This window comes from Schistocerca cancellata, chromosome 1 (genome assembly GCF_023864275.1).
Source record: "Schistocerca cancellata isolate TAMUIC-IGC-003103 chromosome 1, iqSchCanc2.1, whole genome shotgun sequence".
Taxonomy (NCBI): Eukaryota; Metazoa; Arthropoda; class Insecta; order Orthoptera; family Acrididae; genus Schistocerca; species Schistocerca cancellata.
Genome location: NC_064626.1, coordinates 1,132,485,481 through 1,132,510,176, shown reverse-complemented (window position 1 = coordinate 1,132,510,176; position 24,696 = coordinate 1,132,485,481). Strand labels below are relative to the sequence as shown.

The window sequence follows — 24,696 nt, the reverse complement described above, 5'->3', positions numbered from 1 at the left end:
CCATTTTGAACCATAAGTTTTCGGCTCTGAGCACTATGGGACTTAACTGCTGTGGTCATCAGTCCCCTAGAACTTAGAACTACTTTAACCTAACTAACCTAAGGACATCACACACAACCATGCCCGAGGCAGGATTGGAACCTGCGACCGTAGCGGTCCCGCGGTTCCATAGTGTAGCGCCTAGAACCGCTCGGCCACTCCGGCCGGCACATAAGTTTTGCAGACATATTTTGCTCCATCCCCCTCTCCTCCTCATACGTTCACTGACATGCAGTAACAAATTGAACTCTCTGGTTATAAATATACGGAGGTATTGAAAACCGCGCTTAACCATGGTTACGAAAGAGGCACAGACAATTTACAAACACAATCTTGTCAAAAATAAACGACATGAATTAAGAAATTGTTCTCTCTGATTGAAACGTTCCTGATGGATTTGTTACTGAGGTGACATCCAATGACTTGTCCACGGTAGCAGTCACTGAGTTCCTTGTGAGCTGTCACTGCTTTACCCAATACTCCCTGCCTCCTCTAATACTGGCGAGTCAGCCTCTCCAAAATTCTGCGTTACATAGGAGGTTCCGAAGCTTCTGATGAGTAGTCTATACAGATACCGTACAGAATACAGGTAAACTGCACTGGATTTCCGTACGAGCCATCCCGCAGTTCTTCGTACGGTACCGCCGGCAGACGGCAGCAGCGTCGGCGGCGCCGTATCCTTGGGAGGTCGGCTGCTACGCGATGGTAGCCTGCTAGTCAGTAGTTCTTCGGCCGCGGAGCAGTGCAGAAGTGACCGCTCTCCATGGAGGACCACAAGAAGGAGGCAGAGAGCTCCACGGAACTGGAGTTCGACGATGTGAGGGACGCCGGCGCCGATTACGTCGAGTCAAGTACGTTACAGCCAGTGGCGTGCGATGTTCTGTGGCGCTGCCACTGAGTTTACAGGGACACAATTTGCGCAAAACGAAACTCCGATTCCAGAAATCGATTTTCGCTGTCTTGTTTACACCTAAGCCCAGCACTGATTTGGCTAGCGCAATCAAATATCGATTATCCGGAAATCAGCTATTTTTTACAAGACTTTGTTCCTAAATCATCTGTGCTAAGTCCATTGTCACGGTTAAGAGAGGTTGTCAACATCTCCGTAATACTTGTAACAAAGAGAAAGTACAATTTCCTAATGGACATCAGTAAACTATTAAATATGAGGAGGGGGAGACTGATAAGAAAAGTGTCTGAATATTTTATCCACTCTAATTAATGCGTGCGAAACTATTCAATAACACCACTCTACACCACGCGCGCTGTGAAAAAAAGGCGCGAAGCGGTAACCGGTCGAACATTGCTGCATTCGAGCGTTTGGAGACTTGGAATAGCTAAGAATCCTCCCAATGAGAAGTGACATATTCTTAACCCTGTATTTGAGCGTTTGTCACTAAAAGCGAGAGTGAGTCCAGCTGTTTACAAATGATCAAATTATGCTGCTACTCAAGGTTGCTAAATACTTCGATTTTGCAAATCCAGGAAATATATCAGCATTCATTTACAGTATGACAATTATAGAACTATATGAAATAAAATATTCTTAACTTTTGAACGGTTTGCGTTAGGACGTTCAAACCGCACGGTTGGCCGCGGAGTATGATGGGAATTAGTATGCGCTTGCGCGACGAAGCCCACTTCAATTTGGATGGGTTCGTCAATAAGCAAAATTGGCGCATTTGGGGAACTGAGAATCTTTATATCGTGATCGATAATTCTCTTCACCCTCAACGGATGACTGTGTGGTGTGCAATGTCCAGTCACGGAAAAAACGGGCCGATATTCCTTGATGGCTCGGTGACCACCGAACGGTACGTGAAGGTTTTGGAAGATGATTTCATCCCCATTATCCAAAGTGACCATGATTTTGACAAGAATGGCTCATTCAGGACGGAGCTTGACTTCATCGAACTGATGTCTTGGAAGAGCACTTTGAGGATCGCATTCTGGTCCTGGGGTACCCAGAGGCCACTGGCATGGGCCTCGATTGGCCGCCATATTCTCCGGATCTGAATAAATGTGACTACTTTTTGTGGGGCTGCATTAAAGACAAGGTGTACAGTAATGACTCTAAAACCACTGCTGAGCTGAAAACAGGCATTCAGGAGGTCATCAACAACAGCGACGGTCCGACACTTAAGCGGGTGATGCAATATTTCGCTATTCGTCTGCTCCACATCATCTCCTATCATGGCAGGCATATCGAACCTGCCCTGACCGAAATGCGAATATCTGTAATGACGTTTACATGTTGAATACTGTGTGTGCACGCCGTAGTTTGTGACTAATTTACGTTTCTTTTCATGTAGTTCAATAATTGCTACTCTGTATGTCTTGCATTTGATTAAAGAAAAACGTTTTACCCGTCAACTAAATATTTGACATGAGTAACTTCCTGATGAGTCGAATTTTCTTTTTTTCTTACGCACGACAAATGGTCCACGTCAGCAACAGTTTAAAAAGCATAGGCGCCAGAATGTTTATATAGAGCCGAATTCGACTGTGGGAGCTCTAATACGGCAGTTACCAGAATCGGTATTGGAGAATTTGCATTACAGAAGCGGAATTAGGATATCACTTTACAGAAACTGTTTGAGAGCCCTTCGTAAACGTAATGGGTGTATGCAGTTCGGCGAGATGGAAAAGGTAAAAACTAGAAGTGTAGTCACTTTTATTCCTTGTTCAATGAAGTACAGAAGTCATTAATTAAATTATTTGTGGCGGAAAGCTCAAAACCAGAAAATTAAGACGTAGGTAGAAAAAACTAATGCGAAAAGAGAGAATATGCTTCATACTAAGTAAAATTTTAGATTAGATACATGTTCGTTTCATAGACCCATAGTGACCAGATTCTTGAGGATGTGTAATTTGTCTGAAATATATATATATATGTATAATTTTAAAGATAGTCCTGAAGCACGAGAAAAAGTCAAAAATTTTATACGTCTTTTTGATTTAAATATCAATTGAAAACATACCATAAGCATTTAAAAGTATAGGTTGTGAAGTGTATAAGCTAGATCCAAAGTTATTGTAGTGAAGTATCATTAAAGAAACACAAGGCTTACCTATAGAGTTCACATTATTGCGCTAAAATTGTATCGAAGTCAGGTATAATACTATGTAGCATTTATGTTATGAAATATAGTTAATCATAAATATATCAACTTGTTCTGTTAATAAATTCATCAACGGAGTAGGAGTTGGCCAACAATAAATCTTTTAGGGTGTTCTTCAGCTGTACTCTATTTATTTGTTGTAGAATCCTAGAAGATATTCTGAGCTCAAATGTACCGAGATATCTCAAACAGAATGCCAACGAATATGGATTTCCAGAATATCCATCATGTTAAATCCAACTTCCCCTTTTCTCACACAACACCCTGAAAGTGATGGATCAAGGCGGTCAGGAAGTTGCAGTATTTCTTGACTTCCGAAAAGCATTTGACTCAGTACCACAGGTACAATTATTATTTAAAATTAGATCTTGTGGCGCATCAAGCGAAGTTCGTCACGATTTTGGATTTACTGTTAGGGAGGACGCCGCAAGTTACCTAGGATGTAGAGTAATCGACAAGCGTAAAAGTAATTTCAGATGTGCCCCAAGGTAGTGAATTTGGTTACTTGCTGTTCGTGTTGTATATTTATGACATTGTAGACAATATTACCTGTAATGTTAGACGTTTCATAGATGATGCTATTATTTATACTGAGGTACTGTATGAAAGAAAGCTGCGCAGTTGTTCAATCAGATTCTGATGAGATTTCAAAGTGGTGCAAAGATAGACAACTTGCTTTAAGTGTTCAGAAATGTAAAATTTTAGAGTTCGAAAAACGAAAAATCGTAGTGTTCTATAACTACAATATAAGGGAGTCACGGACGAAACCGGGCAAACTACACAAATGGAAGGGATTTGAAATGGGACGATCGCATAGGCTCTGTCACAGGTAAAACAGGTGGCAGACTTGGTTCATCAGTGGATTACTACGGAAATGCAGTCAATCTAGAAATGAGACTGCTTACAAAACCCTCATCCTGGAATATTTGCTCGTGTGTGTGGGATCCATGCCAAGTGTGGGGTATAGAACGTACGCAGAGAACGGTCACATGTTTGTTTGACCAATGGAAGAGGTCGCGGACAGCCTCAAAGAACTGAATTGGAAATCTCCTGAAGACAGACACAAACTATCGCGTGAAATCATTAATTAAAATTTCCGGGCTGAATTGCCGTAGTCCATATATAAAACTGGTCGAATTCTCTCTCAATGGACCACGGCAATTCAGCCCGGAAATTTTAATTAATGAAGACGCCGGCCGTGGAAGCTTACATGTAATGATTATCGCGTGAAAGCTTACTCGTACTCTGATTAAAATTATTTTGTGACAGACAGATTGCAGTGGCGGAGGGTAGCGTCGCCGGCATGAAGCCAGCCAGCCACGCTTAACAAGGCGCTACCCGTACATACAAAACAGGCAACACAGCGAACATGTGGTACTCGAGAAACAAAGACGATTGGAAGACCACTAGCCCCACTACTTCACTCGCTAAAACGTCAATCACAATATAATTGTAATCGGAGTATAGTAAGTTTTAAGAACAAAGTGTAAGCGGTGAAACTAGGAATAGACTGAGGTGACAAAACTCATGGGATAGCGATATGTGCATATACAGATGGCGGTAGTATCGCGTACACAAGGTGTAAAGGGGCAGTGCATTGGCGGAGCTGTGGTGGTCACAACGCCGTACAGTGGGTCAGAATCCCAAAAAGCTGGTCAAAATATAAGTAGTTGTTCAATTTGTACCAAACTTAGTATGTAAGGGTTTCTGATTAAGAATATGATATCAAAAAGTGAAAAAAACGAAATGGCGGACCCAAGATGGCAGGCTCTATGTACACTACTATCATTTTTTACGTATAAAAGTAATTTTTAGGGAATTATCGAGGTTACTGATGATGACAGAGTTCAAAAATTTTAAAAATGGTGGATCCAAGATGGCGGTCAAAATCTACGTCTTTTTATTTATTTATATTTGTATATTTTTATTCATATAAAAGTAAGTATTTCGGGGTTATTGTAGTTAATGCTTAAAAAATAAACCAAAAAAGTGGAAAACTCGAAGAAAGGACCAAATATAGGTTACATGACGGTGTAAAATATTACAAAAAAATATTTCATTTTAATTACAATTATTTATTTTGTAAATTTTTTATAACTTAATTTACAAGTTTTCATTTTCTTATTCTTTTTCATCTTCTGCTTCAACTGAATCGTCATCATCCTCAAACACTGTTTCCTCATTATCTGCATCTGCATCTGAATCTTCATAGTCTTCCGCCACAGGAACTAAGAGGGCAACGGCTTCTGGCGACAAACTCTTCAGTTTCTTCGGCGAAGATTTGCGTAAGGAAGAAACGTAGGGGTCTGTCGTTGCCAACAATCTCCTGAACACGTCTTCCATAGTCTTAACTCTTGAAAATTTTCGGGAAAAACTCAGGCGATATTGCTTTATCAACTTATTGGTTGATTCCTCAGCATCCTCCGATAGTTGACCGATGGGTAAAAGGGCCGAAGAAATAATGTCTGGACCGTGAATCAACAATCTATGGACTGCTGTTGGCATGTTGTACCAGGGGTATTCTTTCACGTAGTGCCTGGCAGTTGCTAAGGCGTATGCTCGAAACTTTTCAACGTCGATCTGACGTCCGCTCGAAATCGTCTGCAAAATTATATGGAAACGGTGGATTAGTTCTTCGGAAACTCCAGTTATCAGCGCTGATGTTGAAGTGTTTTCAAAAAAACGTCGAGCGGTGTTTCCGTCATTCGTACTGCCAAACCCTTGTTTCGGCATGTCAATTACAATTCCAAGCTGCTCTTTGAAAGCGTTTTGAATGTTGGCTTTCAGTATTGCTTTTTCCTCTTTATCTTCTGCTTTACGTGCCTGCCACTTTTTTGTTTTCATTTGGCATGCCAAATGAATACAACATTCAAAACATCGAATCCAGGCGTGAAGAGTTGATAGTCCGTACTGCAGATAATCGGCGGTAACTTGTTTTTTCAAAACATCATCAATGTTATTAAATTGGGCAGACGTAGCCTTGCAGAGATAGCACCGTTGAGCAGATTTCGTGTTGGTGATAGCATTGCACACTTTACCATCTACCATGGTCATGCTTAAATTGTATTTAATGGAAATGTCTTTCCCATGAATAACTGTTTCGAATGACGAGTTGTTCGATCTGTTTGTCGTAATACGCTTTCTCATTTAAAGACGTTTGCTCTGTTTCCTTTGTAAATTCTAACTTCAGTGGTCTGCAAAAGAGGATTGAAGGCGGCTTCGGATTAATCCATGAGATCTTTTCTTCTTTAGTTTCTTCATTTACACCTGCAAGTTTCAGTGGAACAAGCGAAGTGAAAAATAAAGTTGCATCTGAAATACTCGAATCTGAAAACTTCATTTTATACATGCTTTGCCCGGAGGTTCCGTCAAAGCCCCACTTACAAATAAGGGCCATATTAGACATTTCCGAATCACTCATATGTAAAATATCGTCTCGTTTCAGCAGTAGAACACGTTGAACAGTGTGGTCTAACAAAGCTTGCAACCGTACCTCAGCTTTTGATTCGCTAAAAGTGAGGGTTACGTCTGGAGGGCAGCAAGCTTTTTTTGCTACCAAAACAGCTGAATACGGTGGATACAGTGTGTTTAAGCCTTTTCCTTTAGCCCCATTGCTCAAATGCTGGTAAGATTCTTTTGACAATTTCAAGTCGAAAAGGAGTGCTAGACCTTCATTTGCATCATATGAGGATGGCGATGATGTTGAAAATCGCAAGCCTGCCTTGTATTTTTTCACCTTGGATGGACTTGACAGTGTGACGTCTTACACAATCTTCGCAGCATCTGGGTGCCCCGAAGATCGAAGACTCATTTGCGCGGCGAACGATAATTCGACAGGACTGAACTTCGTACGAATCTCCTCACTTCTCCTTCTTTTAGACCTATCAGATAATGTTTTAAATTTTGTGGCAGGTCGGCCTGTTGATTTAGTCACACTTGCAGGTTTCGAATCAATCGGAATGTATACTATTGTATTTAACCAGGTTTCGTTCTTCTTGAAAAAATATCCTTGTCGCCGAGTTGCTTCCTTATACTTGCTTCTTAACTTTGTTAACAAAATCGAAATGGTAGGCCTCATATCATAGGGAATTTTCATTGTATGTCCACTTTTTTCTGTCAACGACCTTTCCAAATGTTCTATGACCCCTTCCAAATCATTTGACAAATACTCTTTTGTTATTAGAAAAATATCTTTCCTCGAAAATCCGATTCTGGAATACGCTGGATCAGATGAAACTGAAATTTAAAAAAAAAATCTGTGTTACACTTTTCGTCATTTTTCTAATTATTTTATTCTTTACAATGCTTCTACGAGTCGATTGTAATTTAAATTGTACAAATAAAACTCATAAATAATTGATTCTACTGTCATTTTTGAAGATGTCTGAACAATGACATTTTGCAAGTGTCGCTTAAAACGTGGCTCAAAGACAGAGTCGCAACTAGTCGCAGGATTTGAAGCTTAATTTACAAAGGTAATAATATATACTTGCGTACACAGCGCAAAAGAAAGCGGAATGTCGTGGAATTCGTAACTTATCTCTATTTTTTAAGCGTATTTTACGATTTTGTCATTCATTTCCCTGTAGTACGTTAATTGAAATGTAAACGTGCATAATTGATGATTTAATAGTGATATAAGTGTTTTTTCACTAGTACATACCTCCTGGAATACATTCCATATTGAAAGTGTTGGTTTCACTTGCACAAAACATAAATAAGTTCCTTCAACAACACGACTGTTTTTGTAGCCTGGCCAGCTGCGCGGACGCTCACAATGAACTGCCGCATTTGACCTGAGATCATTTCATCCCCATCGACGCGCAGGTCGCCGAAGTGGCGTCAAATCGAAAGACCTGCACCAGGCGAACGGTCTACCCGACGGGAGGCCCTAGCCACACGACATTTCCATTTTTACCGAACAAATGAACATCTGGTCGTCCGCACAGCCGGCATTCAGTTGTCCCAGCATTGCTGCTGCCAACCTGATAGTCCAAAATCCCCATCTTTAAACTTTTTTTTCCCTTTTTGGCCACGTTTTCAAGATTCTGGCCCACTGTGGCGCCGGTTGGTGAGATCACCTTCGTTGCCGCTTACCGGCCGCCCAGAGGCTGACGTCGACACACTGCTGGCTATGGGGGAAGGGGAAGGCGGCCTTTCATTGCGGGCGACTCCAGTGCGAAGAGCACGCAGTCGAATTCTCACCTCACCAACACCAGCGGGCGTCGCCTTTTCCGCCCGGCGCAGAGGCACAGCGCCATCATTTTGGGGCCTTCCGACCCGACTAACTCCCGCCATGGGTGAGGCGGATGTGCTCAATTCGTCATTCTCCCGGTGATCTTTGACATGGACGTAGTCGGCGCGGCGATGTCACCTGGGCGCCCATCCTATCAGCACCTGGACGGTGAACGCCATAGGGCGGAAGTTCTCGGCCTGGGTCACCGATGCACCGGCCCAGAATACAGTGGGAGCTGGCGTGGTGCCATAAAAATTCCAACGTTGTTTGAGAACATGAAGTCCATGAATGGCCGCAAATGGTTTCCAAGTAGCTGCACGTAAACATTTCCAGACAATGGTCGGTCCCATGTAAAAACAGCCCACATCATTACAGAGCCACCACCAGCTTGCTCAGTGCATTGTTGACAACTTGAGTCCATGGCTTCGTAGGGGTGCGCCACACTCGTACACTGCCTTCAAATCTTACCCACTGAAATCGGGACTCATCTAACGAGGCCACAGTTTTCCAGTCGTCTAGGATCCAACTGGTATGGTCATGAGTCCAGGAGAGGTGCTGCAGGCGATGTCGTGCTGTTAGCAAAGGTACAAGCGTCTGTCGTCTGGTGCCATAGCTCGTTGACGTCGAATTTCGACGCACTGACCTTCAGATATGTTCTTCGTTCGTCCCACATTGATTTCTGCTGTTATCTCACTCGCTACTGCTTGTCTGTTAGCACTGATAACTCTATGTAAACGCTGCTACTCTAGGTCGTTAAATGAAGGACATCAGCCACTGCGTTGTCCGTGGTGAGAGGTAATGCAAAAAAAAAAAAATGGTTCAAATGGCTCTGAGCACTATGGGACTCAACTGCTGCGGTCGTAAGTCCCCTAGAACTTAGAACTACTTAAACCTAACTAACCTAAGGACAGCACACAACACCCAGCCATCACGAGGCAGAGAAAATCCCTGACCCCGCCGGGAATCGAACCCGGGAACCCGGGCGTGGGAAGCGAGAACGCTACCGCACGACCACGAGATGCGGGCGAGGTAATGCACGGTGTTGGTATTCTCGGCACAGTCTTAACACTCTGATCTCGGAATATGCAATTCATTAACGATTTCCGAAATGGAATATCCCAAGCGTCCAGCTCCAACTACCATTCCGCGTTCGTATCTTTCCGTCGTGCGGCCATAATCACGTTGGAAGTTTACTAGAAACACCAGACTACAAATAACATCACCGCTTCGCTGTGATGGGCGAGCATACTGAGCCCGATCTGTGGCAGTATAAGCACTGTCATGTTGTCCTTTCATGGTTTGGCAATCTTGAATTGAATGGCCTGTCGTGGGAGACCGGCCTGCGATGGAGGTGGGGGCGAGGGTGGGCCTCATGGCGTTACGGACTGAATACTCGCCCAACGGTTCTGGTCAACGCTTAATCGGTCGGTGGTGGTGCTGGTGACTCAAACTGCTGACGAGCCGGTTACGGGAGTAGCCCACCCTTTCGTAAAAAGCACTTGAGTTCTAGCAGAACCGTCCTGCAGCAACGAGAGGCCCATGTCCTCGGGGAGCTGGTGTGGCCCGAGCACCGAAAGTGTCGCAGCAAAGCTGAAGGCGGCGACCCATGCTGTTGATGTTCATACTGCATGTGAAAACGTCGTGCCTCGGGCATGGAGAGCCAACTCTATGCATGCCACTTGCAGTGCATCAGCAGTGTACAGAGAGTACAGCAAAGGGAATAGTACCGACCTCTGTAGCACACCTGTACGTATTGTCCTCACAGAGAATGTGCCTTGTTCAGCCTGTACATGGAAAGTTCATACATATTTTGTATGACGTCAAACCCCGTGCACAAAGAGGTCGCACGCGAGGCCGTCATGTCACACGGAGTCAAAGGCCCTAAACATGTCCAGGAGTGCTGCCCGAAGGTACTCCTGCGTTTCCAGCGCCTTCGTGGTAGGTTCAATCAGGCGTAGCGGTTGGTGAGAGGTAGCGCGGCCACTTCTGGAGCCAAACTGTTCATCAGGCAGGGGGCGTTCCTCATTGGCATGCGTCTGTAGGCACCACAGTTATAGCTGTCAAAGACCTTTGAGAGGGACAGGAGGAGACTGATGCGACGGTAGCTCAGTGCCAGCTGAGGGTCGTTGTTTGCCTTTGGAATGGTGACCATGGCTGCATGTTTCCATGCAGAAGGGTAGTCTCCCAAACTAAGAACCTGATTAAAGGTGTTGGCCAGATACCGATGGAGCCCTGACGAAAGATTCTTAAGGAGAATGTTTATGGTCCCATCGCTGCCCCTGACCCGTCTGGCATCGAGGGATAGAAGCTGCACTGCAAATTCCTCCTCAGAGAATTGCGGAGGATGGCACCATCCTCGTTGCGGGCAGCCAAGAAGGAAGGCAGCCTTTTATTGACAAGCTAGATGTGATCGCCATCGACAACATCTGCTACTGGGGTAAAATTGGCCTCGAAAGCTTCAGCCAGCACACTGGCAATCGCGTCTGAGTCACAGACGACTACCTGGCCTTCCTGCAGTGGTGGGACGGCCTGCCGACGTCGCAGGAGGGTTCGGCGACACGCCAGGTGCTGCCGTCCGCAGGATCGAGAATGGAGACGACGTCCGCCCTGACCTTGTTGCAGTGCTCCTCGAGAGTTGCCTTGATCTCCCTGCGCCTCTTGTTGAGATGGTTCGTTGTGGTCGGCTGGCGAGTGAGTTTGCCAATCACAGAACAGCCGGTTTTTCTCCCGTATTGCTACCAGGAGATGAGGGGGGAGGCGGCGTGGCGGTCCCTTGGACGTTGCGGCTCACCTGGAGTGGCACAAAGCACTGTGCAAGCTGGTGGTGGCTCCGTAACGATGTAGGCTGTTTTTACATGGAACCGACCATTGTCTGGAAATGTTTACGTTCAGCTACTTGGAGACCATTTGCAGCCATTCATGATGGACTTCATGTTCCCAAACAACGTTGGAATTTTTATGTCACCGGGCCACAACTGTTCGCAACTGGATAATTCGAGTGAATCATTTGGCCACCCACATCGTCCGACATGAATCCTATGGAACATCTGTGGGTCATAATCGACAGGTCAGTTCGTACACTTCCGCAGCTATGTATGACTATGGAGGCAGCATGGCTCGGTATTTCTGCAGGTGACTTCCAACGACTTGTTGCCTTGCCATGTCGAGCTGCTGAACTACGCCAGACAAAAGAAGGTCCGACGCCATATTAGGAGGTGTCCCTTGACCTTTTCTGCCTCAATGTATACTATAACCCTCTACATATCGCACCCGTAGAGATCACGAGAACAAGATTAGAGTAATTACGGCACGCACAGAGGCTTTTAAGCAATCATTCTTACCGCTCTCCATTCGTGAGTTTAACAAGAGAAAGATCTAACAACTGGTGCAATAGGAAGAGCCTTCCACCACGCACCTCACAGTGGTTTGCATAATATTAACATAGTTGTTGTAGCTACGGTTTTCATGGTTGCTGACAGGCTACTGAAAATGTTGATCCTGAGTAATGGGCATCTTTCTGGATCAGACTGATCAAGATTTTTGCTGGAGTGGAATACGTGAACTGAGCTGTTGGTCTGAAAGGAAATTCTTTGCTTGTGACACATTTCATTAAAGGGAATAATTGCTATAATTATTATACCCACTTTGGCAAAGTGTTCTTGGAATTCATAGCATAAACAATTCGTAGTAGACGCTTTTGGACCTGGGAAACTTCACCATGACTATATTAGTTATCGCAAAATATGATACTGCATGATATTATGGTCTGACAGTAAGTATACGGTATTTTCTATTTTTATGTCACCTACGCTTGACAACATTTCATTGCATGCAACGTTTTATTCATATGTTCAAGCAGTTCTGTTGAATGCTACTGCCAACTGAATTTATTGCCAAGTTTTATTCACAAGAATTAATTCTGTCACCCTCTTCCATCTGCATATCTTCGTATTTTATACACGTATTGTGTGGAACCTTCTTGTGGTTTCTGAACTGCATAGAATGAGTTCTTTTTAAGTTACCATTTCATATGTTACAGCTACCAACGATTTTACATTGTTTCACATGCTAATGTTTCATTCACTCATTCTGTTTTAATGGAGCAATTTATTTGATCTTTGATGCCATTTACAGGGTACATTAGATTAGATTAGATTAGTACTTGTTCCATAGATCATGAATACGACCATTCGTAATGATGAGGAACGTGTCAGGTTAATAAAAGGTGTCTATACAAGCTATTACATTAGGCAAAGTATTACATGACACTCAATATTTTCAATTTTTTTGAGGTTGGGAAATTACCCACTTATATATCCAAAAGTTCATCTAATGAGTAGAAGGAGTTGCCATTAAGAAATTCTTTTAATTTCCTTTTAAATGCTATTGGCTATCTGTCAGACTTTTGATGCTATTAGGTAAATGACCAAAGACTTTTGGGGCAGCATGATTTACCCCCTTCTGAGCCAAAGTTAGATTTAACCTTGAGTAGTGAAGATCATCCTTTCTCCTAGTGTTGTAGCCATGTACACTGCTATTACTTTTGAATTTGTTCGGATTGTTAATAACAAATTTCATAAGTGAATATATATATTGTGAGGCTACAGTGAAGATTTCTAGCTCTTTAAATAAGTGGTTGCAGGATGATCTTGGATGAGCTCCAGCAATTATTCTGATTACACGCTTTTGTGCAATGAATACTCTTTTACTCAATGATAAGTTACCCCAGAAATACTTTTACAGAATTTCGGGGCGTGTCGCTTACAGCAAAACAAGAAAAAGTGACCAAGTAAAAGCGTTCTCCAAAAATATTTTCGAAGAAATTTTTTCAAAGTTTTCAAGTCAGAAAGTGATAGCAAATGTTCAAAATGTTCTCCTCTTCGTTCCACATATCCATTCACTCGTTGGAGCATCGAATAATGCAAACTTAGAAATAGTCCTGCATGTTCTCAAGTGGCATGGCAGGGTCCAGTTTAACGTAATCAAAGACAGTCATTCATACAGAGTGAACATTAATAAAACCGACAAACTGCAGGGACGGTTTTCTGGCGGGAAATGGAGGAAAAAGGGTTCTATGAACATGTGCCCGTGTTGCGTTGTCGCCACGGTAGATGACGCTATGTCTTCCTTGTGTGTTGCAGCCTGTGTGATCGACATAGCGTACTGTAAGCAGCAGTATGATCAGCTACTCATGTCGGGAACAATCCGAGATTTGTTTACGGCCGAGAAAATGGAAACGGCCGAGAGGCTGCACAGCTACTCCAAAACAAGTACCCTCACAGACACCTACCACATCACACAACATTTCAAGCTCTTTTCGGGCGTTTATGTGGTCGTGGGTCCATTCAAACAGACGAACATTTAGCTACAAAATAGCAGGTCAGCAACTGGAAGCAGTTAATACCATAAATTATCTGGGAGTACGCATTAGGAGTGATTTAAAATGGAATGATCATATAATGTTGATCGTCGGTAAAGCAGATGCCAGACTGAGATTCATTGGAAGAATCCTAAGGAAATGCAATCCGAAAACAAAGGAAGTAGGTTACAGTACGCTTGTTCGCCCACTGGTTGAATACTGCTCAGCAGTGTGGGATCCGTACCAGATAGGGTTGATAGAAGATATAGAGAAGATCCAACGGAGAGCAGCGCGCTTCGTTACAGGATCATTCAGTAATCGCGAAAGCGTTACGGAGATGATAGATAAACTCCAGTGGAAGACTCTGCAGGAGAGACGCTCAGTAGCTCGGTACGGGCTTTTGTCAAAGTTTCGAGAACATACCTTCACCGAAGAGTCAAGCAGTATATTGCTCCCTCCTACGTATATCTCGCGAAGAGACCATGAGGATAAAATCAGAGAGAATAGAGCCCACACAGAAGCATACCGACAATCCTTCTTTCCACGAACAATTGGAGACTGGAATAGAAGGGAGAACCGATAGAGGTACTCAAGGTACCCTCCGCCACACACCGTCAGGTGGCTTGCGGAGTATGGATGTAGATGTAGATGTAGATGTAGAGGCGGCGGACTGTGCGTACATCAGATCTGGAGGACCGGGTTCTACAGGCTTTCGGGACGAACCCTAGTCCAAAAGCTCCAGCCAAGTGGCCCGCCAACATGATATATGCCGAAGTACGTTGATGTGTATCCTGAATGACAACCTCTACTATCCCTATCATCTGCAATCCCATGGAGGCCACTTTAAAAACCTGTTGTGACGTGGATGCGATGCAGCTCTGTACTGTGTTCAGGGACAACTTGTCCATTTACAGACACATGTTCAAATGGCCTTTTTTCCTCCATTTCCAGTCAGGAACCCATCCCTACATTTTGTCGGTTTTATTAATGTTCACCATGTATAAATACGTATCAATTCCGATATGATTACGAAGTCTGCATTACACATCTAGTGAGGGGTCAAGTGGGGCCCCTTCTCCCCCTTCTCCACGAGGACTGTAATACCCACAGCACTCCTACATTCTCGGAGCTCCCTAAAACAAGATAGGATGTTTTTTCAAACAGATACGGCATTAGGCTCGTGTTCCGGTCGCCGCATAATCACTAATCACCGTTATTATACCGGCGATGCATTGCTTGGCCTGTGGCATGAGACGGTCTACTGGTCTTACTTGGTATGTATGAGAGAATATGAACATATTCGTGTTCTCATAGAGCGTTATCTGCATGGAAAAGAATATGCTTCAGAATCTAACAGTATTGATTTCTCTCTAAAGAAAACGTCAAGAGTCACACACACTCCCTACGTAAGGCGGCACTGACCACAAAATTGTCATGAGATGCAGACCTGCCAGTACAAAAGCAGGCAGGGGGTATTACGTTGTCATCAGAGTATTGTGTTGTCAATACAGAAGCAGTAAAAGCCTAATGGGCATGTCAGGAGAGCTCTATGGTCTAGTAATTGGATGTCACATGAGAAACATATTCATTAGGGACATGTCAACCCATATAAAGCTGCCGAAGTCACGAAGGAACAACCACAGCTAAACCAAGACAGCCCGCCCGGTTAGCGATGCGCTCTAACGCACTGCTTTCTGGGCGGGAAGACGTGCCCGTCTCCGGCACGAATCCGCCCGGCGGATTAGTGTCAATGTCCGGTGTGCCGGCCAGGCTGTGGATGGTTTTTAAGGCGGTTTTCCACCTGCCTCGGTGAATGCGGGCTGGTTCCCCTTATTTCGCCTCAATTACACTATGTCGGCGATTGCTGCGCAAACACTTTCTCGACGTATGCGTACACCATAATTACTCTACCAGGCAAACATTGGGGCTAAACTCGTCTGGTGTGAGACATTCCCGCGGGGGGAGGGGGGGGGGGGGGGCGAACCACATAACCACATAATAACCCTGGGTTCGGCGTGGGGCGGTGGTGGGGTGAGTGGACTGCTATAGCCTGTTGTGGGGTTGTGAACCACTGAGAGCTAAGGCGGGGACGAAACCTCTCCGTCGTTTCTAGGTCCCCAGGTCCATACAATACAATACAATAAACCAAGACAAGGCAAACACCTCATGTACTGACTGACGAGGATCGTTGGACATTGTGGGGGGGTTTCTCAACATTTTTAACAATGAAACTCGACAAACAGCCCTGCAATTGAGATGTTACTGTATTTGATTTTCGTTACCAATTTCCGCACTTCATAAGCACTTCTCAAAAATAATCGATACAGGCATACTGGGACCATATACTTCTGGATGTCATTGAGTCATAGCTCTGAAACACGGCAGTCAGGTCTTAGAAGGAAGCGCTTGATCTACGAATTCATGACATCCAGAAACATGTGGTCCCAGTATGCCAGTATCGATTATTTTTAGAGGTGCATATGGGGCCTGAAGATGACATAATAGATTGCCGAAACTGATGGCGGAAAATAAAATGAAATAATATCTCAATTGCAGGAGTGTTTGGCGAATTTCGTTAGTTAAATATTTGACCAGCCGCTGTTCCATGCCCACAATGGATGAACAGAGATTGTGGAGGATCGCCGTAAAAATCGCATAAAATCATCCGAAGGAATCATTAGTGTGTTCTAAAGTTCCACCAACACTCCAATTAGTAGAATGGCTGTTGGCAGGGAGTTAAATAGAATCCTAAGTGACGCTTGAGGTGTAAAGAGCCACAGGACAGTAGATGACTGGAAAAGAGTGATTTGGACTGATGAATCACGCTGAACCCTGTTGCAACCTGCTGCAAGGATTAGTTTTTGACAGACGCCTGGAGAACGTTATGTGATTTCATTCGCAGTGCTAACAGTGACGTGGACAGTTCATCGTAGTAAGGATGTGACCCCCTTATCGCACTTAAGAAAGCACTAAATGTAGAATGATATGAACACATTTTACAGCAATGTGCACTACGTACAGTAGAGGAACAGTTCGGTGACGACGACTGTATCAGCATGACAATGCACGCTGTCATAAAGCAGCATCTATGAGGCAGTGGTTCCATAACGCTTCTCAGATGGACTGGCATGCTGAGAGTCCCGACCTGTATCCAATGTAACACCTCCGGGACGAGTTAGAAAGTCGTCTGCACTCCAGACCCCAGCTTCCAACATCACTACATTCTGTAGTTTCAGCTCTTGTGGAAAAACTGGGTGCCATCCCTCCAAACATATTCCGACGTCTTACTGAAAGTGTCCCAAGCAGTGTTCAAACAAATGGTGAAGTTTGGATTCACTTCACGTTAATGTCCTCTAATAAGCATCCAGCTTCTTTTGATCACATACTGTATATGCATCTCTCATCTGCGGGGACAGTGCAGATGAATTAAACCGCTAACAGTCGTTTACTCGTCATTTACTGAACATTAAAAGCCCTCAGTAACAAAATACCAGATGTTGACTTTTTTGGTGATCTGTGCAAAGCGTTTGATTATGCTCTGTATATCATGACACTCTCCTACAAAAGCTTACAATTTACGTATTTAACTGGTTTGAAACATGTGTAACAAAAATAGTGTAAAATCTAGTGTTGAATAATTCAAACGGTGAAGAAAGGGGAGAAAATTCTTGTGACTGATGAAAAACCACGAATGAAGTTCCCAGAGGGTTCAGTTTGGGCGTCCACTCCTCTGTCTCGTGTATGTGGATCACCCTCACCCACAAATACGATATCTTAAGCAAAATCGATACTTTTGCAGATGATGCAAATTGCTTTAGAGAGACAGTAGAAGAACAAATTGTCAATTATGTTTTCTGATGTTTATCAAGAGTTAACCGGGAAATGGATCTTGGTTTAATAAAAAAAGTATGGGACTATTGAATTCCATAAAAAAAACATCATAAACCAACAATTAATGCAACCCATGAATAGAGTAGAACGTATCAAATTGTGGTAAGTACATTTTGACGAAATTTGAACATGAAGGAATACGTTATTAACCTAATCCGTGAGTGGTGTTTACGCTTTTATCTTCTTAAACTGTTAAATGCAGCAACTTTTGCGCTTCGTACAGTGCCTACTTTCGGCAAAAATTTATATCTCATCATGCATTTCACATTTCCACTCTTTAGCGCCCATGGTAGCATTTTCTGGCGCAACTCTTCGGTTGAAAAGAAATTTTGAACTGTCAGTAATAATAACAGTAGACATTCAATCATTCATCGTAAAGGTACCTCTTCGAGCGGTTAGGGAGTCTAATTTCACTTTCGCAATATACATATGCACTAACGAAATCTGTTATGTTCCATAAAAACACGGGAGAACTGCCGGATATCAGTAACGTCCTGCCACGATATTTCGGCGCAGAGTCTTCTGGCTATCTTCAGGTGAGTGCCACTGTAGCAGTACTGCTGAAGATAGCCAGAAGACTCTGCGCCGAAATATCGTGGCAGGACGTTACTGATATCCGGCAGTTCTCCCGTGTTTTTATGAACAATCAGTACGCCGGGAAAGCTTTAAACATCGAAATCTGTTATAAATAACTTGAAACACCAATGTTCTCATCTATGGCGCCTGAAGCCGACAGGAAATACTTCTTGTATTCTTTACTAAAGCTGCTAATGGATTCTTTACTACAGGTACTAATGGCTCAGCCGGCCGCGGTGGTCTAGCGGTTCTGGCGCTGCAGTCCGGAACCGCGGGACTGCTGCGGTCGCAGGTTCGAATCCTGCCTCGGGCATGGGTGTGTGTGATGTCCTTAGGTTGGTTAGGTTTAAGTAGTTCTAAGTTCTAGGGGACTTATGACCTAAGATGTTGAGTCCCATAGTGCTCAGAGCCATTTTTTGCTACTGGCTCAGAAAGCACCCACCCGGATAGAGGCGCTCGTTAACGCACCGTTTCCGGGATTCGGGGTGAGAGCGTGATCCGGATTTAAACTGTCTCGCGGATTACCGACGAGCGTTGGTTAGCCGGCCAGCCAGGATGCGGTTTTCAGGCGGTTTCCCACATCTCACTAGGGGAATTCCGCGTTCACGCTCCGTCTCAAGTTAGACGCTACGAAACATTTCGAAGAATTTCCCACACTTGCACATAGGATTAACTCTACACGCAGATAGATGGTATACATGGATCCTGTCCTGGAGGTGAATGAGAGACTGATGATCTTAGATGTCTTATCTCTTCTAACCCTTAGTCATCAACTGCAGCAGTACATAAAGACGTTCAATATGAAGAAATAAAAATCTTTTATAAATTGTCTAATAACATAAAATGACTGACAGGTTGAAAAGCAAATTTTAAATCTTATTTCAAATAATTTCTTATCGATAGTCTCTTCTATTCTGTAGATGAATTTGTAGCGAAAAAACTTTTAGAATGTCTAATATAGAAGACAAAAGTGTTTTTGTTGCCTTGGATTTTAAGTATGTTTCCGTGGCAAGCTTAATATGTTATTTCCATTACACTTACTAAATAATCTATAGATTTCCAGCTTGTTTCCACCCATATCAACAAATACTGTAAATGTAGCATATACACTCATTCGTTCATAATGGGCACATAAATGATGCAAATGATCTATAGAACATAGAATTAAGTAACCAAATAACGTACTTACTTTCACTTACCTGGTCATTTAACGGTTCTTCACTAGATGCTGCAGTTTTAATCCCTGTTTGTTGATACACTGTTCTACGTAATTCTACTTCCGTGCCGGCCACGGTGGTCGAGCGGTTCTAGGCGCTTCGGTCCAGAACCACGCGGCTGCTACGGTCGCAGGTTTGAATCCTGCCTCCGGAATGGATGTGTGTGATGTTCTTAGGTTAGTTAGGTTTAAGTAGTTCTAAGTCTAGGGGACTGATGACCTGAGATGTTAAGTCCCATAGTGCTCAGAGCCATTTGAACCATTTTTCTACTTACGTACACTCCGAATGCCACTATTCTGCAGAGAACAATTTGTTTCAGTATGAGCGTTTCTCTTTACTGTTCTATTCACAAAGTGAGTGAGGGAGAAATAAATGTGTACGGGCTTCGCTGACCGTCTCATATTCCTACAAGATCTTCTTTCGTCCCCACAACGCTACCTTTCCAATACACATTGCATATCTTTTTCATATCAGTTCCCCTCCAATCTCATCTGCATTCCAGTACCTTATTTGTGAAATGTTACCATTACCTTCAGTTTTATATTAGATAATCTTATTTTATTACGATCATAGTATTTTAAATTGTATTATTATTCTGTCGGATAATATCTTTTATTATTATTATCATAGTATTTTTTTTCAGTTAAAGGGTGAAGATCGAAAATCGTGGTCGTTTTCAACTCGTCTCTAACGAGGCATTGTAAATAACAGATTAGTAAAAGTGCCGCCTCATTCAGCTGTTGTGCTTTGTAATGCTTCACAATTTACGCTTTCTTAGTGAGGTATGCTAACGCTGCTGTGTTCATCTTCAACATGCAAGTGTAGATGACGTTATGAAACCAGATTACTGCAAGATCAGCACTTTTGCACGTTTAGTTACTGTAATTTACCTATATAGGGTATAATGAGTATATGTGCAGATATTTCTATTGGTGACTAAGGACGATGTACTGAACAACATTACATTAGTATTTACGTCATTTGCAGTCTAATAATTATTTATTTTTTAGGTTTTTTAGTACCTCCAACTATGTGTGACAAGAGCAAGCCTATTTTCCCCTGGGCAGAGGTCAGGTGTTGAAGAGTGGACAAGCGGACGCAAAACTGTTAGCCTACATTGACAGATGTAGTCCACTTAGTGTTGCCGTTACTACCACGCAGAAAACATCAGGCAGTATACTTTGTGACGTGTTTGTGGGAAAAATTTTCGATGCAGAGAAGACACATCCAACACACTAACGTGTGTACATATTAAGGTACCACATATAAAAATACACTGAGGTGTCAAAAATAATGGTATACCTCCTAATATAGTGTCAGACCACCTCCTGCTTGGCACAGTGCAGCAGCTCGACGTCAAGCCATTGGAAGCCCCCTACAGATAGCCATCCAGAACTGCAAAAGTGTTGCTGGTGCGGGAATTTTTGCATGGATTGATCTCTTGATTACGTCCCATAAAAGTTCCATGGGACACATGTCGGGCGATCTGGGAGGCCAAATCATTCGCTAGAACTGTCAAGAATACGCTCCAAACCAATCGCGAACGACTTTGGCCTGGTGACATGGCGCTATGCCATCCATAAGAAATCCATCGTTGTTTGGGAACGTGAAGTCCATGAATGGCTTAAATGAAATAGCCAAACATAACTATTTCCGGGCGATGATCGGTTCAGTTGGACTAGGGGCCCAATACATTACATGTTAACCGAGCCCACACCATTACGAGGCACCACCAGCTTGCCTTTTTGACCACTTGGGTGCGTGGTTTCGTGGGGTCTCCACCACACTCAAACACTACCATCAGGTCTTACCAAATAAAATCGAGACTCATCTGACAAGGCCACGGTTTTCCATTCGTCTAGGGTCCAACCGATATGGTCACGAGCGCAGGAGAGGCGCTACAGGCAATGTCGTGCTGCAGCAAAGGTACTCGCATCTGTCGTCTGCTGCCATAGCCCATTAATGCCAAATTTTGCCGCACTGTCGTAACAGATACTTTCCTTGTACGTCCCACATCGACCTTTGCGGTTATTTCACGCAGCGTTGCTTGTCTGTCAGCACTGACAACTCTATGCAAATGCCGCTGCTCTCGGTCGTTAAGTGGGGCCCATTAGTCACTGCGACGATCGTGATGAGATGTAATGCCCGAAATTTGATATTCTCGGCACACTAATTGACATTGTAGATCTCGGAATATTGAATTCCCTAACAATTTCCGAAATGGAGTGTCCTAAGGGTCTAGCTCCAACTACTATTCCACGATCAAAGTCTGTTGATTCACGGCGGACATCTTTTCACACGAATTGCCAAAAAACAAATGACAGCTTTGCCACTGCACTGCCCTTTTATACTTTGTGTAGACGATATTACCACCATATACGAATGTACATATTGCTGTCTCATGACTTTCGTCACCTCTCTTTATCTGCAATTATACCCATTACACCATATAAGCCGACTTCTGCTCGGATATGGAGGCGATGTACTTGTCACAGTTGTCAAGAAATTAAAATCCACCAAGCCAAGCAGCGTGACAGTTTTTCTTTTTTTTTTTTTTTTTTTTTTTTTTTTGCCAAAGGTAGGAATTAATGTGTAAATGGAAAATTCTATATTCCACCATATTCACTGCCAGCTGTAACCAACAACTATACAGGGTGTTACAAAAAGGTACGGCCAAACTTTCAGGAAACATTCCTCACACACAAAGAAAGAAAATATGTTATGTGGACATGTGTCCGGAAACGCTTACTTTCCATGTTGGAGCTCATTTTATTACTTCTCTTCAAATCACATTAATCATGGAATGGAAACACACAGCAACAAAACGTATCAGCGTGACTTCAAACACTTTGTTACAGGAAATGTTCAAAATGTCCTCCATTAGCGAGGATACATGCATCCACCCTCCGTCGCATGGAATCCCTGATGCGCTGATGCAGTCCTGGAGAATGGCGTATTGTATCACAGACGTCCACTATACGAGCACGAAGAGTCTCTACATTTGGTACCGGGGTTGCGTAGACAAGAGCTTTCAAATGCCCCCATAAATGAAAGTCAAGAGGGTTGAGGTCAGGAGAGCGTGGAGGCCATGGAATTGGTCCGCCTCTACCAATCCATCGGTCACCGAATCTGTTGTTGAGAAGCGTACGAACACTTCGACTGAAATGTGTATGAACCACACGTTGTGTCGTACTTGTAAAGGCACATGTTCTAGCAGCACAGGTAGAGTATTTTGTATGAAATCATGATAACGTGCTCCATTGAGCGTAGGTGGACGAAACTAAAATGAGCTCTAACATGGAAATTAAGCGTTTCCGGACACATGTCCACATAACATCTTTTCTTTATTTGTGTGTGAGGAATGTTTCCTGAAAGTTTGGCCGTACCTTTTTGTAACACCCTGTAGAGAATACCTCAGGCCGCTAGCGTGTAAGGTCGCCACCCGTAAACATATGAGACTTAAACTATCCAGTAGTTATTGGGATAATTACGACTTGGTGGGCGTGGCAAAACATCCTGTGAAGCATTACAAAATGACTTCTCTGAAAACTTTAGTATCTGACGGTGATTCGGATTCCCTGCCCAGCTCGAGAGACTTTCATACGACGTTCAAAGCTTGCATTTGCAGAAGGCGCCGCCGGCGCTGCAGTTTTGTCACGTGGAGCCGTAAACTAACGGTGACCGTCCGTAAACACTGCGGCACCACACTTGCCCATCTGTCCTCGCTTTCTCTGAAGCCTTTGATACACGCAATTGATAGCAGAGCGATTGACATTGTCTGGGTTTTGTGTTTTTTCGATCTGAATCGCTCCCTGAACGGTTTGCGCACGGCTATGACGACTTTTGCTACACTCTGGACTTTGTTTCTGGCTAGCCATTCAGTTCGTGAACTCCTCCATCATCGAGCCAGGAGCCGCCTGTTTGTTCGGCTGATTTTTGTGTCACCACTAGTGCGAGTAATGGTAAACCGTGTTCTATCTGTGCCGAGTGGGAAAGGAAGGTGTCGACGAGGACTTTCTCACCAGGCAGCTACTCAGTGCGAAGCATGAATCCCGAATTTCTGAAGTTGTGGCACCAACAGTTGCAGCTGCAACAACGACAACTGTAAGACAAGCTGTGGCAATTCCACAACAAAAATAGCAACAGCAGGAATTGCTGTTGCAGCTACTGCACGATCAACACCATCGCGTCCTCCTCAATCATTCACTCGTTCCGGCGACACAGTTGAGAGTTGGGACGTCTGTTTACGTCGTTTTGTCCTTCGCTAGTCGAGTCAAGTCCTTCGCTAGGCAAGTCAAATAACTGACACTGAACGTCAGTGTACATTATTTCTGGCTTGAAGTAATAAATAGTACAAAGTGGTGCAAAAATTACACCCACTCTCAGTATCCTGTAGTTTCAGCTTTTCTGATATTTGTGGTTTGTTTACTATTGCCGTCGCCAAACCTACACAGTTGCATCTAGGCTCAATTTTAATCATTGCGTTAAGCAAAAATGGTTCAAATGGCTCTGAGCACTATGGGACTCAACTGCTGTGGTCATTAGTCCCCTAGAACTTAGAACTACTTGAACCTAACTAACCTAAGAACATCACACACACCAATGCCCGAGGCAGGATTCGAACCTGCGACCGTAGCAGCAGCGCGGCTCCGGACTGGAGCGCCTAGAACCGCACGGCCACCGCGGCCGGCCATTGCGTTAAGCCATGTAAGCAAACATGCACAAAATGAGCTGCTGCTTCACAAGGCTTACCACACAAGTGTGATTTTTCCTGCAAACAGTGTGGTGCATCGAATGCAGAATGATTAATCCACGAAGATATTATACGTCTAGCTCCTGATAATGAAGTCAGTGCAAAGGATTTAGAGTGAACTGGTCCAATACTGAGCCAAAACTCACAAAGTAATAACGGCGCAAGCTACGAGGAGCGTTCGATAACTAAAGCAAAACATTTTTTCTCGATCAGTTTCGGTTGAAACAATGTGGAATTTGTTGGGGGACATCGCGGAATATTCCCGATTCAGTCTCCGTAGTTTCATGAAGTTACGATAGGTGGCAGCACTATACGTAGCCTTCAAAATGGCGTCTGTAACGGAAGTGCGTTCCAAGCAGAGAACTGTCACTGAGTTTCTTTTGGTGGAAGACCAGACCATCACAGATATTCACAGATATCAGCGACGACCTGGCGGTGAACAAAAGCACGGTGAGTCGTTGGGTGAGGCGTCTGTCATTACAGCAAAAAGGTCGTGTAAAGCT

General features: G+C 43.7%; 1 protein-coding gene across 1 annotated transcript in view; it reads left to right on the top strand.

Moving 5' to 3' along the window:
• The first annotated feature begins 756 nt into the window (after positions 1-756).
• The window catches only part of LOC126092704 (putative inorganic phosphate cotransporter), a 173,919-nt gene continuing 149,979 nt past the window's right edge, over positions 757-24,696 (top strand). Inside the window, exon 1 of the mRNA XM_049908430.1 lies at positions 757-890. Coding sequence (XP_049764387.1) covers positions 803-890 — 88 coding nt within the window. The 5' untranslated portion in view covers positions 757-802. The remainder of the gene's footprint in view (positions 891-24,696) is intronic.